Here is a 13279-nt window from a genome sequence, read left to right on the forward strand (position 1 = left end):
TAAGAACATGATTTGGTTTGAGAAAGGGTAGTGAAAAGTGTGGGTACAAGGCTGAGGGACTACCACTAAAGAAGAAATAGTATAAAAACTTGACAGGATTGGGAATGAAAGATGAAATTCATCAACTTAGTGTTGTGAATAGAGCTGTGTTTCGAGGCAGATAAGAGTGTCTGCGTGTCGTTGTACAGAAGAGGAGCTAAAGAGGGCCAAGAGAGAAGGAATTATTCTCCTTCCTTTATGTGGTGAAAAGGTTGAGCTTTGATTTATCTGCTATTGATTTGATACTTCATATATTCCTATGGTTCTTGATTTATTTATAAAATATCCCTAAGTTAGTTAAATATATTGCTTCTTGTTCTAGTCCTCGTTGCTATTGCATAACATAAAAACACAGTCATCTTTTTGTTTTACATGATCCCGGAGGAGCTAGATGGAATGCTTTCTTATAGATAATATTGCTGCTTCGTTTTCACACACTGTCTTTCTTTTGAGTAACTTGCAACCCGTTATGACATTTTTCTTCTTAATGTTTATTAAATGCCCTCAGCATGCTCAGTGCTGTTGAAAGAATATCAAAGATACAATTCTTGCCAATAAGGGACATACATATTAATAGATGAGAGACATAAACATGCTTTCAAATATATATAAAATCCTGGGAGGTGACAGATTATTTTGTTTGGATGAGATAGGATAATTGAACTAATGCACACTATTCCTTAGCTTTGTCTTGGCGGGGGGAAAAGAAAGAAAGAAAGAAAGAAAGAAAGAAAGAAAGAGAGAGAGAGAGAGAGAGAGAGAGAGAGAGAGAGAGAGAGAGAGAAAGAGAGAGAGAGAGAGAGAGAGAGAGAGAGAGAGAGAGAGAAAGAAAGAAAGAAAGAAAGAAAGAAAGAAAGAAAGAAAGAAAGAAAGAAAAGGAAAGAAAGAAAGAAAGGAAGAAAGAAAGAAAGAAAGAAAGAAAGAAGAAAGAAAGAAAGAAAGAAAGAAAGAAAGAAAGAAAGAAAGAAAGAAAGAAAGAAAGAAAGAAGAAAGCAAAAGCATAGAGATGTCTCAACCTAAAACCTTCAGAACAATAAGCCTGGAAGAGTTGGTACTTCAGTTAGGGCAGAAATCAACTATTTTTGCCAAAGTTAACCTGAGTTCTGTGAAACTCATACCAGAGATTTTGAATCTCACACAGCTCTCATGTATGCAGTTTTAGCAATTCAAGGAGTCTGATTTTCATGTCATTCATTCAGCGATCTTTTTTTTTTTTCTGAACCTACTGTGGATCAAGCCATGAATTAGGAGCTGGGAACAAAACGGTAAACAAAACAGATGAGTCCCTGCCTCACTGGAGTGTGCAGTTGGGGACACAGACATGAAATAAGTAATTGTGCCAATCACCGTGTAACTACTGTGATCTGTGAGATGATACAATAAAGGGACCTGACCCGGTCTGGGGAGTTTTGAAGACTTCCTACTTGAGGTGAGACATAAAGGATGCGGAAGAGGAAGCGAGGCGGAGAGGGTTATGTAGGTAGAGGAAGCAGCTGGCATGACAAGTCCAGGAACTGAGAAAAGCAAGTGTGGCAGAGTCCAGAGCTTTGGGAACTGGTATGATTTGAGGGGAGGTTAGAAAGGGAGGCTGGGCCAGATCAAGCAGACCCTTGCGGACAGAGTAGGACAATATCACCTCCTTTCATTTACTCTGTTCCAGGCAACGACTTGACCAGGCAGTTCACCTGTTACTACATTCAGTCCTTGTAACTACGCGAACCCATAAACATTATTATCCCCTCTTTGACTCTGACACCCGGTCTGCATCCACTACACCTCCTGTGTCCTTGTTTTACATTGGAGGAAACCATGGCCCAAAGAGGTTAAGTGATGTAACCAAGCTCCCAGGGCAACTTAAGTCAGGACAAGGGTTCTGTCTTCTACCGTCCTACACATGACATTAGGATTCCAGTTTGTACCAACAAGGCCACAAAGGATTTGAATATATCTTTGGGGTGTATTTCATCCATAGTTCACGCTGAATAGTTACATTGAATTCGTTCATTTGCTATAATCAGAGAGGTTCCATGATACTTGAGTAGAAATTCAACACACTGGCAATTTTCTCGCTGGTGGTGGGTTTTGTGTGAGGCTCTTCCTCAGCGAGTCTAAGTTCCTTTCCACAAGAACTACTGTATTTTCCCAAGGAGCACTCTTGACAAAAGCTACGTGAGGTGAAAACTCTAAGCTTCTTGGGATTTCAAGATTTTCTTATGAAGTATTACGTGCCCTCCTTGAACGCTTCCCTTAGTCCTCTGGAATCTTAATGTTGGCCTCTGAATCCCTCCTGGAAACACCTGGAGATGAGGGCTGGCATCGCTTCCTCCTTGTTGCTGCTGGTTCAGAGCCCAGGATCACCGAGATCAGAGGCTTCAGCTGGGATTTCCTTGTCTTTGGTTCCTGTTTGTTTTCAGAGCCCAGGATCTTTTCTGTGTACATCTGGGCAGTATCCACTTGAAGAAAAAATGGGAGGCTTCAGACCTTCAAAATTAATGAGGACTAGGGACCTTCAATTAGTGCATAAAGTCCCAGTGAGGAGATGGCTCTTAAATGACATAGAAATTAGGTTGATCATCCTGATAGTAAAGGGGTGGGTGGACTAAGAATGTGATGGAAAGATGGGAATAAGAAATAAAGATGGGAATACGAAAAATTAAGCTGGACCAATGACTTTTTTCTTTTTTTCAATGAAGAAAGCCCCACTTTTGAATTGTCCCAATTAGAAACATCCTGGTCATTCTTTTAGGGCAAAGCCATGATGTTCTGGAGAAAGAGCCACTTAATGTATTTGCCCAAAGCAAGGAAAGTGTCAGTGTCAAAGAAGGGATTTTGAGAGCTGCAGTGATCTTAGAAATGAACCAGCCCAAAGTCCAGTGTCATAGAAATGAAAACTTGAGACTCACTAAGTATATGTGATTTAGCCAAGAAGCCCCCTCTGGCGAGTATCAGCTGGACCTAGGTCTCCTGCCTGCATTTGTTGTACTTGTTCAATTTCCATTATGTGATCCACATTTTACAATCTGCCAAGAGAATATGATTGTTTGAGATTTCGCTCATTTGTTTTTCTAAAGTGGACTGGGACTTAACTCTGAAAGCTATCCTAAACAGAACTAACTGTTTTTAACTAAAGAAGGGGGTGCACAGATAAGAAGACTAATTTGTTAAAGAAATGGTTGAGATCAAGTGGATTGAACTATTTTTGCACAGGAAACTTGGTTGATTGGTACGATATATGATCTTTGTTTTGTTTAAGAAATTGCCATTCAACTTTTAGTTTTGCAGTAAATGAAAAACTGCTGTCTACTGAAGTCAGGAAACAAACGAAGTAGTGTTTTCTTTGTGAATGATCAACTGCTTAGGACTTGTTTCAAATTAATGATATAAATAATCTAACAAGGTCCTTCATTGTACATTTCTCAGAGCAAACAGAATGCCGTGTGTTTTTATAACCAGATAGCTATTGGACTTTTTCTCTTTCCCACATTTGGATATAGATTGATGTAGAATTACTTAAAATGCTGCATATAAATTAAACATTAAGAGGGAGATAGGGAGAGGCTAAGCTGCCCCATTATAATCTTTAGTTCCGCAGTCACTGCCTCAAGGACACTCCACTTCATATCACATGTCCTTCTGAAAGGTGATCACCAAGGTTCAAGTAACATTGAAGCAGAGCAGGCAACTGCATAATTGATGGACCTTTTTTTGGGTTGTGTTCTTATTTGAATGAAAAACAGGAAAACAGAGGACTTCATACACTGACTCTCTTTCTTTTGTTCTTTCCCCACTGTCTTTGCAGATCGGGGCCCTGAAGGACTATTACCACTTCTACCATAGCAGGACGATTAAAAGGTCAGTTCTCTCGAGCAGAGGAACCCACAGTTTCATTTCAATGGAACCAAAGGTAAGAAGAACCAGTTGGGTGGGGACCAACAGGCAAAGCTACTGCATTTTTCATTGGTAATATCATACTGGGAGCTGATGACCAGCACGAAGGCTCAAATGTCAAGAGCTGTCATCCTCTCCTTTGGTCCAGTGTCTTTGTTTCCTCTTCGGACAGAAATAGACGATGGCTTGCTTTTTCCTGCAGTGCCTCTGTTATTCCAGTTGTAGAACAGCCCAAGGGAATCAGAAGTATGGGTTCTCAAGGAGAAATGAGAATAAATGTGTGGGGGGAGAGATAGACATGGATTGAGAAGTATGAAGTATTAAGAATACCACACACTATCTTACCTATTTACATAACAGATCTGAAGCTCTGTCTGAACTCTGTGGAGGGGTCTCTTCTCAAATCCTTAGATGAGCCCTTGGGTCACCATGAATCCTCACAGTCTCAGCTGGCGTTGGTAGAGCCATGCCATTGGCAGCCCAAGGACTAGACCATGTCTGGGACCAGAGGGATGCGGAGCACAGCAGGGAAGGAGCTGCCTCCTGCTCTTGGGGGCTCAGCAGGTGTCTTTCTTACATGCTTTCTTATATATCTTTAGTCCGAGTCCTTATGGGTTTTACAGTCAGCATGTTCCTGGGAGAACCCAGAAGGAGAGAAGACATGTCCAGGTCCTTCCCCTCCATTTTAGAGAAGTGGAACAGCTTTCACCTGGGCAATAGGAAGCTGAAGGGTATTAGGGAGAAATAAACTAGTAACTGGCAACAAAAACTTTGAGGTGAATTGAGTATCTGTCCTTATTAAGTTAGAGGAATGGATGGACTCTGACAGAGAACTCTTTGGCCCCCCAGATGTGGCCAGTAAAGAGGAAGAGAGAGTGGCTGTACCAACCTGCCCCCGTTCCTCTGTGGGCTCACTTTATTATTACTGAACTAGAAGCCTGTTGCAGGAGGATTCCTGCAAGAATAGGGCTTCCTCGGGCCGATTGCACTGCCAAGCCCCTCCGCCCAGGGCTGCAGACGGGGTCCTGCCCGCCCAGGGCTGCACACGGGGGTCCCAGCTGGGGGCAGGGCTTAGGCGGCACACGGGGGCCTGGACGGCAGCTCGCGCTGGCTCACCCTGCCTGCAGCATGCAAATTAGCCACCATCTTTGTTGGCAGTTAATTTGCACATCACACTGATTAGCCAATGGGAGGCGTAGCGAAGGTATGGTTAATTACCATGTTTGTCTATTATTAGATTAGATAGGAAGGGATTTCCTCCCCCCTCCCCCCATTAGGATTGGGGTTTGTCATATGAGTTTATTTTCAAATAAATTAGTGAACAAGCCCTGACCAGTGAGCGTAGCAATCCCACCTAGACATTCCTTGAAAATTGTATTCCTTTATTAAAGCAAAGAGGTCCCTATTTGAATTAATATGTAAATTAAGTTTGCAGTTTGGAGTCCTGCCCTCTGTTATATACCATGGTTCGCCGTGTTTAAATTTTTTTTCTGGAATATTATCACACCGTATTCATGATTGTGAAATCATATCTTGGTGGTGGTTAGAAAAAGCCCATTTATCATAGATCCCAATTTTCTGTGGGTTATAGGAACTTGCCCTAATACTTACACTCTGGTGGTCTGTGAATTGTAATTGTTTCCCCCTTCATCTCTACTCACAATTAAATGCCTTTTTGTAAAGCAATCTGTTATGATGTTCCTGAATTAGCTGAGTTTTCAAAGCAACATCATGTTTTTTCTCTGTTAAGTAACTTTTCTGAAACTTTCTAGAACTTTAGTAATTAAAATGATTCCAATTTCAGACCTCATGTGCATAGTCAATATGAATTTGAAACACCAAGCACTGCTTGGTTTGGGAAGGAAGAACAGAATGTAACCAGATATTGTGTTCATGATGAAGGATTTACCGAATATGGAGCTATTCAATCCCTAATGTTATCTTGGGGGATCTTGTTCTACATTTCTTCTTATCTCAGTGCATTAAATAGCTTATGCAGGATCCAACAGAGACCTTGGATGCTGGGACACATAGTGCCTGGGATGTATGCCCTCCCTCAGCCAGTCCAAAGGAGCAGGTCATTTCAGGCCAGCCCTAGAGGACATGCTCAGTTCCCCTGCATCCTCAATCAAAGGGAACACCCCAGGGAAGAACCGCATCTTACTCTTCATTCTGATGCCTCCTGCCCTTCATTCACACCCAGCCATTTATACAAGAGGCCACAGGGCTACCAACTTTGCAGATACAGTACCATAGATTAAGGTTTGCCCACAATTTCTTTCAGCTATTTCTTTAAGTCCATTCGTTCGTTGTCCATATCTTGTATATGTCAGACCCTGCACTAGACTCTGGACATTTGAGGATATAGTGGTACCCTCAGGGAGCTCACTGCAGGGTCTCCTGCAGTAGCTTCCAGGGAAACCCAGGGCAGTATAATGCTTCCCAGTGTTGGGGATGAGGGAGCAGAGGAGATGGGGTTCATTCCATTCCTTCTCCAGCTCCTTCCTCAAAAAGCTCAGACCCATTTAGTTATTTTTCCGTTTTAATTCTGAAAAACTTTTTAATTGCAAAAATGTTATGAAGAATTTCTATATGCGCTTCCAAGATTCTCCAAATGTAAACATTTACATTTTTCCATACTTACTCATATTCTCTCTCTTCCATCTATGCACACACACATGCATATATATATGTATATTTTTTTTCTGAAACTTTGGAAGCAAATATAGACACGGTGGCCCTTAAACTGTACATATTTCACTGTATACTTACTAAATCCAAGGACATTTCTTTACATAACCAGAAGTACCACAGTTAACATTCTGGCAAAAATCTGGATATTAACATCAATTCAGTATTGTTTTCTAATCAACAGATTTTATTCAAATTTTGCCAATTGTTTCTTTTCTGCGCCAGGATCACATTTAGTTTTCAGTTTGCTTAAGTCCCCTTTGTATACTCTGTTCTACTTTCTTCTGTTTCCATTTTTTTCTGACATGAGCTAGGACTTTGAAGAGAGCAGGCCAGTTGTTTTGTAGACTGTCCGGTCTGCTGACGAGGTTTAACAAGAACACCAGGGAAGGGCCGTGTTCTCAGTGCAATGATCGGGAGGAGCCCGATGCTGATTTGTGTTGTCATTCATGATCTTCACTGCGGTCACTGGGTTATGGTGGTGTCTGCCAGTTTTCTCTACTTTAAAAGGACTGTTTTCCCCTTCCTAAATACTAAGTGCTTGGTGGGCAGATATTTTGAGACTGTGTATATTTCCACAGGCTGACTTTGTATTTTTTACCCCTAGCCGCCCCATTGGGAATGTAAAGCAAGAGTCAGTGTGACTGGCTTTCTTAGGCAGGTCTCCTTTTCTTTCATCTTGGGTGTGTGTGTGATGGGTGATCTGTGTGCTGAAGTGGAGGCACATGCATGGTTTTGGGTGATCGGACCATGTGAAAAAATAGCTATGTGTGGAGTTGTATCCGATGGCCATTTTCGCAAGAGGTAGGAAGCGCACACTAAACAGATGCTGGCTGTAACTTGCTGTAGTAAATTGCATGGCTCCCTCCTCCGCCGCCTACTTTTGTTTTTACTGAGTGGATTCTAAAGAAGGAAATCCAAAAGTAACAAGTGTAAGAACAGCCCTCCTGGCGCTAAAAACATGCTGTGGTCAGTTGGGGCACATGAGCCAGGAGAAGAAGAATAGCCTGGTTCCCATGTGTGAACATGATATTATGATCAGCTTTGGAAATGGCAGAGATTCACAGATTTCTAAGATCACTAGTACAGTGATAACAGGTTTGCAGAAAGTGCTGGTGCAATATTACAGCCGTTGGACCAGTGAGTCTTATAATTTCCTTTATCTATGTTTTTGTTTTCAACTGACCAACTTTTCTCCAAGGGACTAAGCTAAATTCCAGAAACAGTAGTCTTGAATTAATAGGCTCAGAAGCTTCTCATTAATCAGTTTAGAAATCTTTGCTGGCCCTGTGGCATTTTGGTCAAAGAGGGTATATCTATAGGAGTGTTCTGAAATGGAAGTTTCTTTATTGCCCTTTAGCTGCCTATGTGGACCTGGGTGGGGATAGAGGAGATAATTTTCTTTCAGTTTCCTTTTTACCCAGAATAGAAAAGCCAGAATACAAAATATCTTATTACATGGGCTTTTAAAAATGAAAAACATAAGCCAGGCACCCATGTCCTAGCCATGAGTAGTTACATAAGCACAGCTTCTTTTGTTGTGCTTATGTAATGTATTTCATTAGATTTATGTTGAAGGTTCTGGCTTTTCAACCTCTTACCTTTTCCAAAACATTTTCTGTCTTCACATCTATTTACAGGTCAGTTTTTATCCAAGGCTAGGATAGACTCATCCCCTGCTCTGGGGTCAGAGATGGACACCTCTCCTATCTTGTTTTTTTTTAAAATTTATTATTAGGTTTTAGATTTTTAGAGAGATAGGGAAGGAGAGAGAGAGAGAGAGAGAGAGAGAGAGAGAGAGAGAGAGAGAGAGAGAAACAGAGAAACATTTATGTGAGAGTGAGACATTGATCAGCTATTTCCTGCACACCCCTACCCATACCCGTGGAGCCTACATCCTGGGCATGTGCCCTGACCGGGAATTGAACCAACAACCTTTCAGTGAATGGGATGATGCCCAACCGAGCCACACTGGCCAGCGCTCTTGTGGGTTTTTTTAAAGTTCATCTTCAGTCAACCTGCCTCAGCAGATGGATGTGAATGGCGTTGTATCTCAGCTATGGAAAAACGATTCATGTCATATTATTTATTGTAGAATCATGGGTTTCTTATTAACCATCTCTTTCCATTCCAGTGTTGGCATACTCTCCATCATATGCCTAAGAGGAATTTTTTTTTTCTGTTAAGTATGGCCAATGACAAAGTGTTCAGTACTAAACAAGGTAAACATTTCTACAATTGAAGAGATTTAACCCATTGAGTTATAATGTTTGCCTGTAACTTCTACCCACGGAACCTACTTTTGCTTATAACATAACAGCTCATTGAAGCCCTCGTTTATTCTCCCGGAGCAGCAGTTGTCCCTCAGCAAGCACAGGTGGCTGGGAATTAAGTGCGAGGCTTTAGCTCACAGAGATATTGCCTATTTGTTACATGTATACATAAGCCTTTTCCTCTGAAGAGAGTTTTAAAGCAGAGAGTTTGGAGAATGACAAATACTAGTAAAGGGGTGTAGGAAAAGGACGGGAGGAGAGAAATGAAGTGATCGGAGATGGTTAGCAAGACCAGATGAAATCAGACCTGTGAGAGAAGAAAGGGAAGTTCAAGTTCCTTCCTACTCCAGGTTGGTACCTTTGTGCCCAGGAGGATTTTCAGATGACTGGAGTGAAGAACATGTGATGGACTAAGAGGTTGGGAGTTGAGTGAGGTACTCTATATATTGGTCGTGTCCCTGAAAAGTTGTGCAAATCCACTTATCAGTCAAATCCTATCCACATGAGTTCCCTTTATAATTTCAAAATGATGTTATTCTCCACTGATTCATTTGTAATCGATCCATGGAGACAACCGGCACATTAGTTATCTCTTTTTTCTTAACCCTGAGATAAGCCTTTATAAGTTGTTTGCAAATACCCGATCGACTAGTGGATCTTGGAAGGTAAAGAAACTTTATCTAGTTAGAAATATATGCTCAGAAGTGTGCGTTCCATCTTACCTGGCTCCCAGGCATCCATCCAAGCCATGCCTCCTTCATAATAAGACTCCATTTGGCCTGATGCAGCTGCAAATTTTGTTTCACCTGGAGTTCAAGGGCTTCCTGTTGGGGCCACTGGTCCCTCCGTTTCCTCTCACCCCACCTGCCTTCATTCCAGCTGGTGCTTCTGAGGACTGCTTTCTTTTTTAAAAATCTGTTTTTATTAATTTTACAGAGAGAGGAAGGGAGAGGGAGAGAGACATAGAAACATCAATGAGAGAGAATCATCGATTGGCCCCTCCACCACCTGCTCCCCACGCCTCCGCCCCCCACCAGGGATTGAGCCCACAACCCAGGCACATGCCTTGACCTGGAATCGAACCTGCCACCTCTTGTTGCATAAGATGACGCTGGAGCACCTGAGCCACACTGGCTGGGCAGGGCTGCTTCCGTCAGCAGGTTAATTTTCTGCTCTTCGGTTCTAATGTGATAATCACTTAATGATTTGACTTTGTCTTGTGAAGTGCGGTTTTGTAATGTAACGTTCTAGGGCAGGGGTGGGCAAACTTTTTGACTCAAGGGCCACAATGGGTTCTTAAACTGGACCGGAGGGCCGGAACAAAAGCATGGATGGAGTGTTTGTGTGAACTAATATAAATTCAAAGTAAACATCATTACATAAAAGGGTACGGTCTTTTTTTTTTAGTTTTATTCATTTCAAACGGGTGCCCACTGCTGTTCTAGGGTGTGTGCTCATCTAGCCTGTGGGATGACCCTGAGTGCGTTGAGGAGGAATAGAGAGGTGGTGTTCTCTCAGGCTGGTCCCTGAGGCTTTGCGTTCTTACAGACGTCATAACCGGATGGTTGTGCATTGGCCTCTCAGCATCTCACCAGCAACTGAAAGTAGTTACCAAATATCTTGAATTTTTCTGGAAGCAGTGGGGGCTTGGATCCGGTGATGAGCAGAAAGAACATGCACAGAGTGGCCATGGAGCATGTTGGAGTGTCTCTCTTGTTCTAGGCTACTTTCTTTTCCACCTTTTTACCAGCTATGAAATGCCACTATTAGACTCCTGGGTGAAGCATTTTAGCCCCGAGTTTGCAACCTTTGATACATTTATGGTGGCAAGAGTGTGGGAGAGATGGGAGGAGGTATGTACGTGCAGATTCCACCCTGTTCTTCACCTCCCCTTCTTTTATGTCTTGTTTCCAGTCTCCCAGGTGGCTGGATGGTCAGAAGCCAGAGTTAGTTTGTACACTGCTGGGTTATCTGATGGGAAAGTTCGGACCACGACCCAAATCCCTTATAGTTAGGAGTGAATTTAAAAAAAAAATTCTCAGCTACTTTGGAAAGGTTGCCAACTCTTTATTAGAGAGCACTTGGCAGTACTTCATTTTGAAAGGTTATAAACTCACATGCCTACAGTGGGAGTGCAGATAACTAGAATGAGTGAGATGGGCCAGATTTAAAGTAACTGGGCACAGGGGAAAGTGTAGATCACACTGTGTGTGTGAGGGGACAGGTGCCGCTCAGCTCTACCTGTTGTCGTCCTGTTGGCAGACTGGCTCAGTGTTGCCAATGCAAAAGAACCGGCACGTCTGGGTTTATACATACTATTTCCCAATTTTAAATGCTGGCAAATTACTAGAAAGTTTTAAAATGTTTGTATGGACCAAAGGAAACACATCTGCAGGGCACCCCAGTTTGTGACCCCTGAGCTGGCTGTGCCAGGAGAAAGGGAGGAGGACACGAAAGATGGGTATCAGCATTTTGGTAACTGCGCTGGAGTCACCCTCACCTCACACTTCTTTTGGTTCTGTCCCTCATGCTCCACTGAGTGGCTCAGGTGTGATCTTTCTTGATAGCAGGTCTCTGGAGCCACAGGTCCTACTGAGCTTTTGGAGAAACTAGAATACAATAAGTAAGCAAACCTAGGAAATAAGTGATAACAGTGGGAAAAAATCCCCCAAAATCCAGCAACAATAACAAAACTCAAAGCCATGCTAATGATCTGGTTTTGAAGAGAAATTATACTGATTCATGCATTTATTTTAATGAATGCAAGAGTAAATAAGAAACCCAATTAAAATATCACCATTCAAAAGGCCTCATTTGTTAATAAGTGTTTGTCAGCTTTGTTTCTATGCCCAGTTCTGCCAAATGTCCCTCAATTCTTTTTTTTAAAAAATATATTTTATTGATTTTTTACAGAGAGGAAGGGAGAGGGATACGAGTTAGAAACATCGATGAGAGAGAAACATCGATCAGCTGCCTCCTGCACACTCCCCACTGGGGATGTGCCCGCAACCAAGGTACATGCCCTTGACTGGAATCGAATCCGGGACCCTTCGGTCCGCAGGCCGACGCTCTATCCACTGAGCCAAACCGGTCAGGCTGTCCCTCAATTCTTACAGCAAACAAGGAGGCAACATGTTGCAGTAGAGAGAACCTTTGGGTTTTGGTTCCTGATGTGATCTCAGCAGGGTGAGCACTTACCTGCTCTGTCCACCAAGTCTTCCTCCATTGGAAGCCTCATCTGTGTTCATGCATGTGCTTACAGAAATATGTGGTATAGCATAGTATAATGAATTATATATGTAAGTAAAGATCAAAGGTGTAGGTTAAATCCTTATAAAAATAGTAAGCAACTATTAAAATGATGTTATAAATCTACACCTACCAAATAGAAAGTTCTCTATCATAGTATGTAAAGTTAAAAAAAGTATAAAAAAGAACATATAAGATGTGATCCAATTTATGTTAAAAAAAAAAAAAGACCTGTCTGTGTGTGTGGTTGTATTCAGGATAGGTTTGGAAGGATGCACAAACACATTTAAAAAATCTTACCTTTTCAAACTGTATGATTTTTTTAAAACAAACTATTTATAGTGAAACTGCTTTTGTTAATATCAACAATGCTTTGACATTTCCAATCCAGTGGGTACATCTTTATTCTCACCTGACCCTACCTCTTACTTGACATGGTGGTCAGTCATTTGTTCCTCCATGAAAAATAACTCTGTTTCTTGAGACCATGTTCTCCCAGGTTTTTTCCCTGCCTTTCCTGCACCTTCTGTCTTTATTGATGGCACTTCCTCTACCTCACCTGTATATTTTGGGGAGCCAAGGGCTCACCTTTATGCTGGGTGTCCTTGCTTTAAATTTATATCTCCTCTCATGTACTGGATATCTCCAACCCAATCAATGTCTAGTAAGCATCGATAACATAATATAACAATACTTTTAATTCCTACTCATCACCATGGCCCTCAGCCTTTTCCTTCCCAGTAAATAGGACTTATCCAGTTGCTCAAGCCAAAATGAGAGCAGAGAGCAATCCATTCTGGATTCTCACCCTTTTCTTAATTTTTCTGCATGGATCCCTCAAGGGATCCTATTGGATTCACCACAAAATGTATCTTGAAGCTGTGAATCTGTAGGCTTTCCTGTCCCACTCTGCTGCCAGCCTGGTTAATCCATCATCAGCTTTGACCTGCCTGCACTTTCACTCTTGTTCTTGCATAGCTGTTTTCCACACAGAGTAAGTTGTTTCTCCTTCTCCTTCTCCTTCTCCTTCTCCTTCTCCTTCTCCTTCTCCTTCTCCTTCTCCTTCTCCTTCTCCTTCTCCTTCTCCTTCTCCTTAATCCTTCTCCTTCTCCTTCTCCTTCTCCTTCTCCTTCTCCTTC

General features: G+C 42.1%; 1 protein-coding gene across 5 annotated transcripts in view; it reads left to right on the forward strand.

The window, feature by feature from the left end:
• The window catches only part of PCSK5 (proprotein convertase subtilisin/kexin type 5), a 278331-nt gene that overhangs the window by 31648 nt on the left and 233404 nt on the right, over positions 1-13279 (forward strand). For 4 of the 5 annotated variants that reach the window (XM_006086818.3, XM_023752385.1, XM_023752386.1 and 1 more), the window contains exon 2: positions 3839-3943. In XM_006086818.3, coding sequence (XP_006086880.1) covers positions 3839-3943 — 105 coding nt within the window. The remainder of the gene's footprint in view (positions 1-3838; positions 3944-13279) is intronic. The other variant, XM_023752387.1, reaches the window with a different exon arrangement.

This window comes from Myotis lucifugus, unplaced genomic scaffold (assembly GCF_000147115.1).
Source record: "Myotis lucifugus unplaced genomic scaffold, Myoluc2.0 scaffold_31, whole genome shotgun sequence".
NCBI classification, from domain to species: Eukaryota; Metazoa; Chordata; class Mammalia; order Chiroptera; family Vespertilionidae; genus Myotis; species Myotis lucifugus.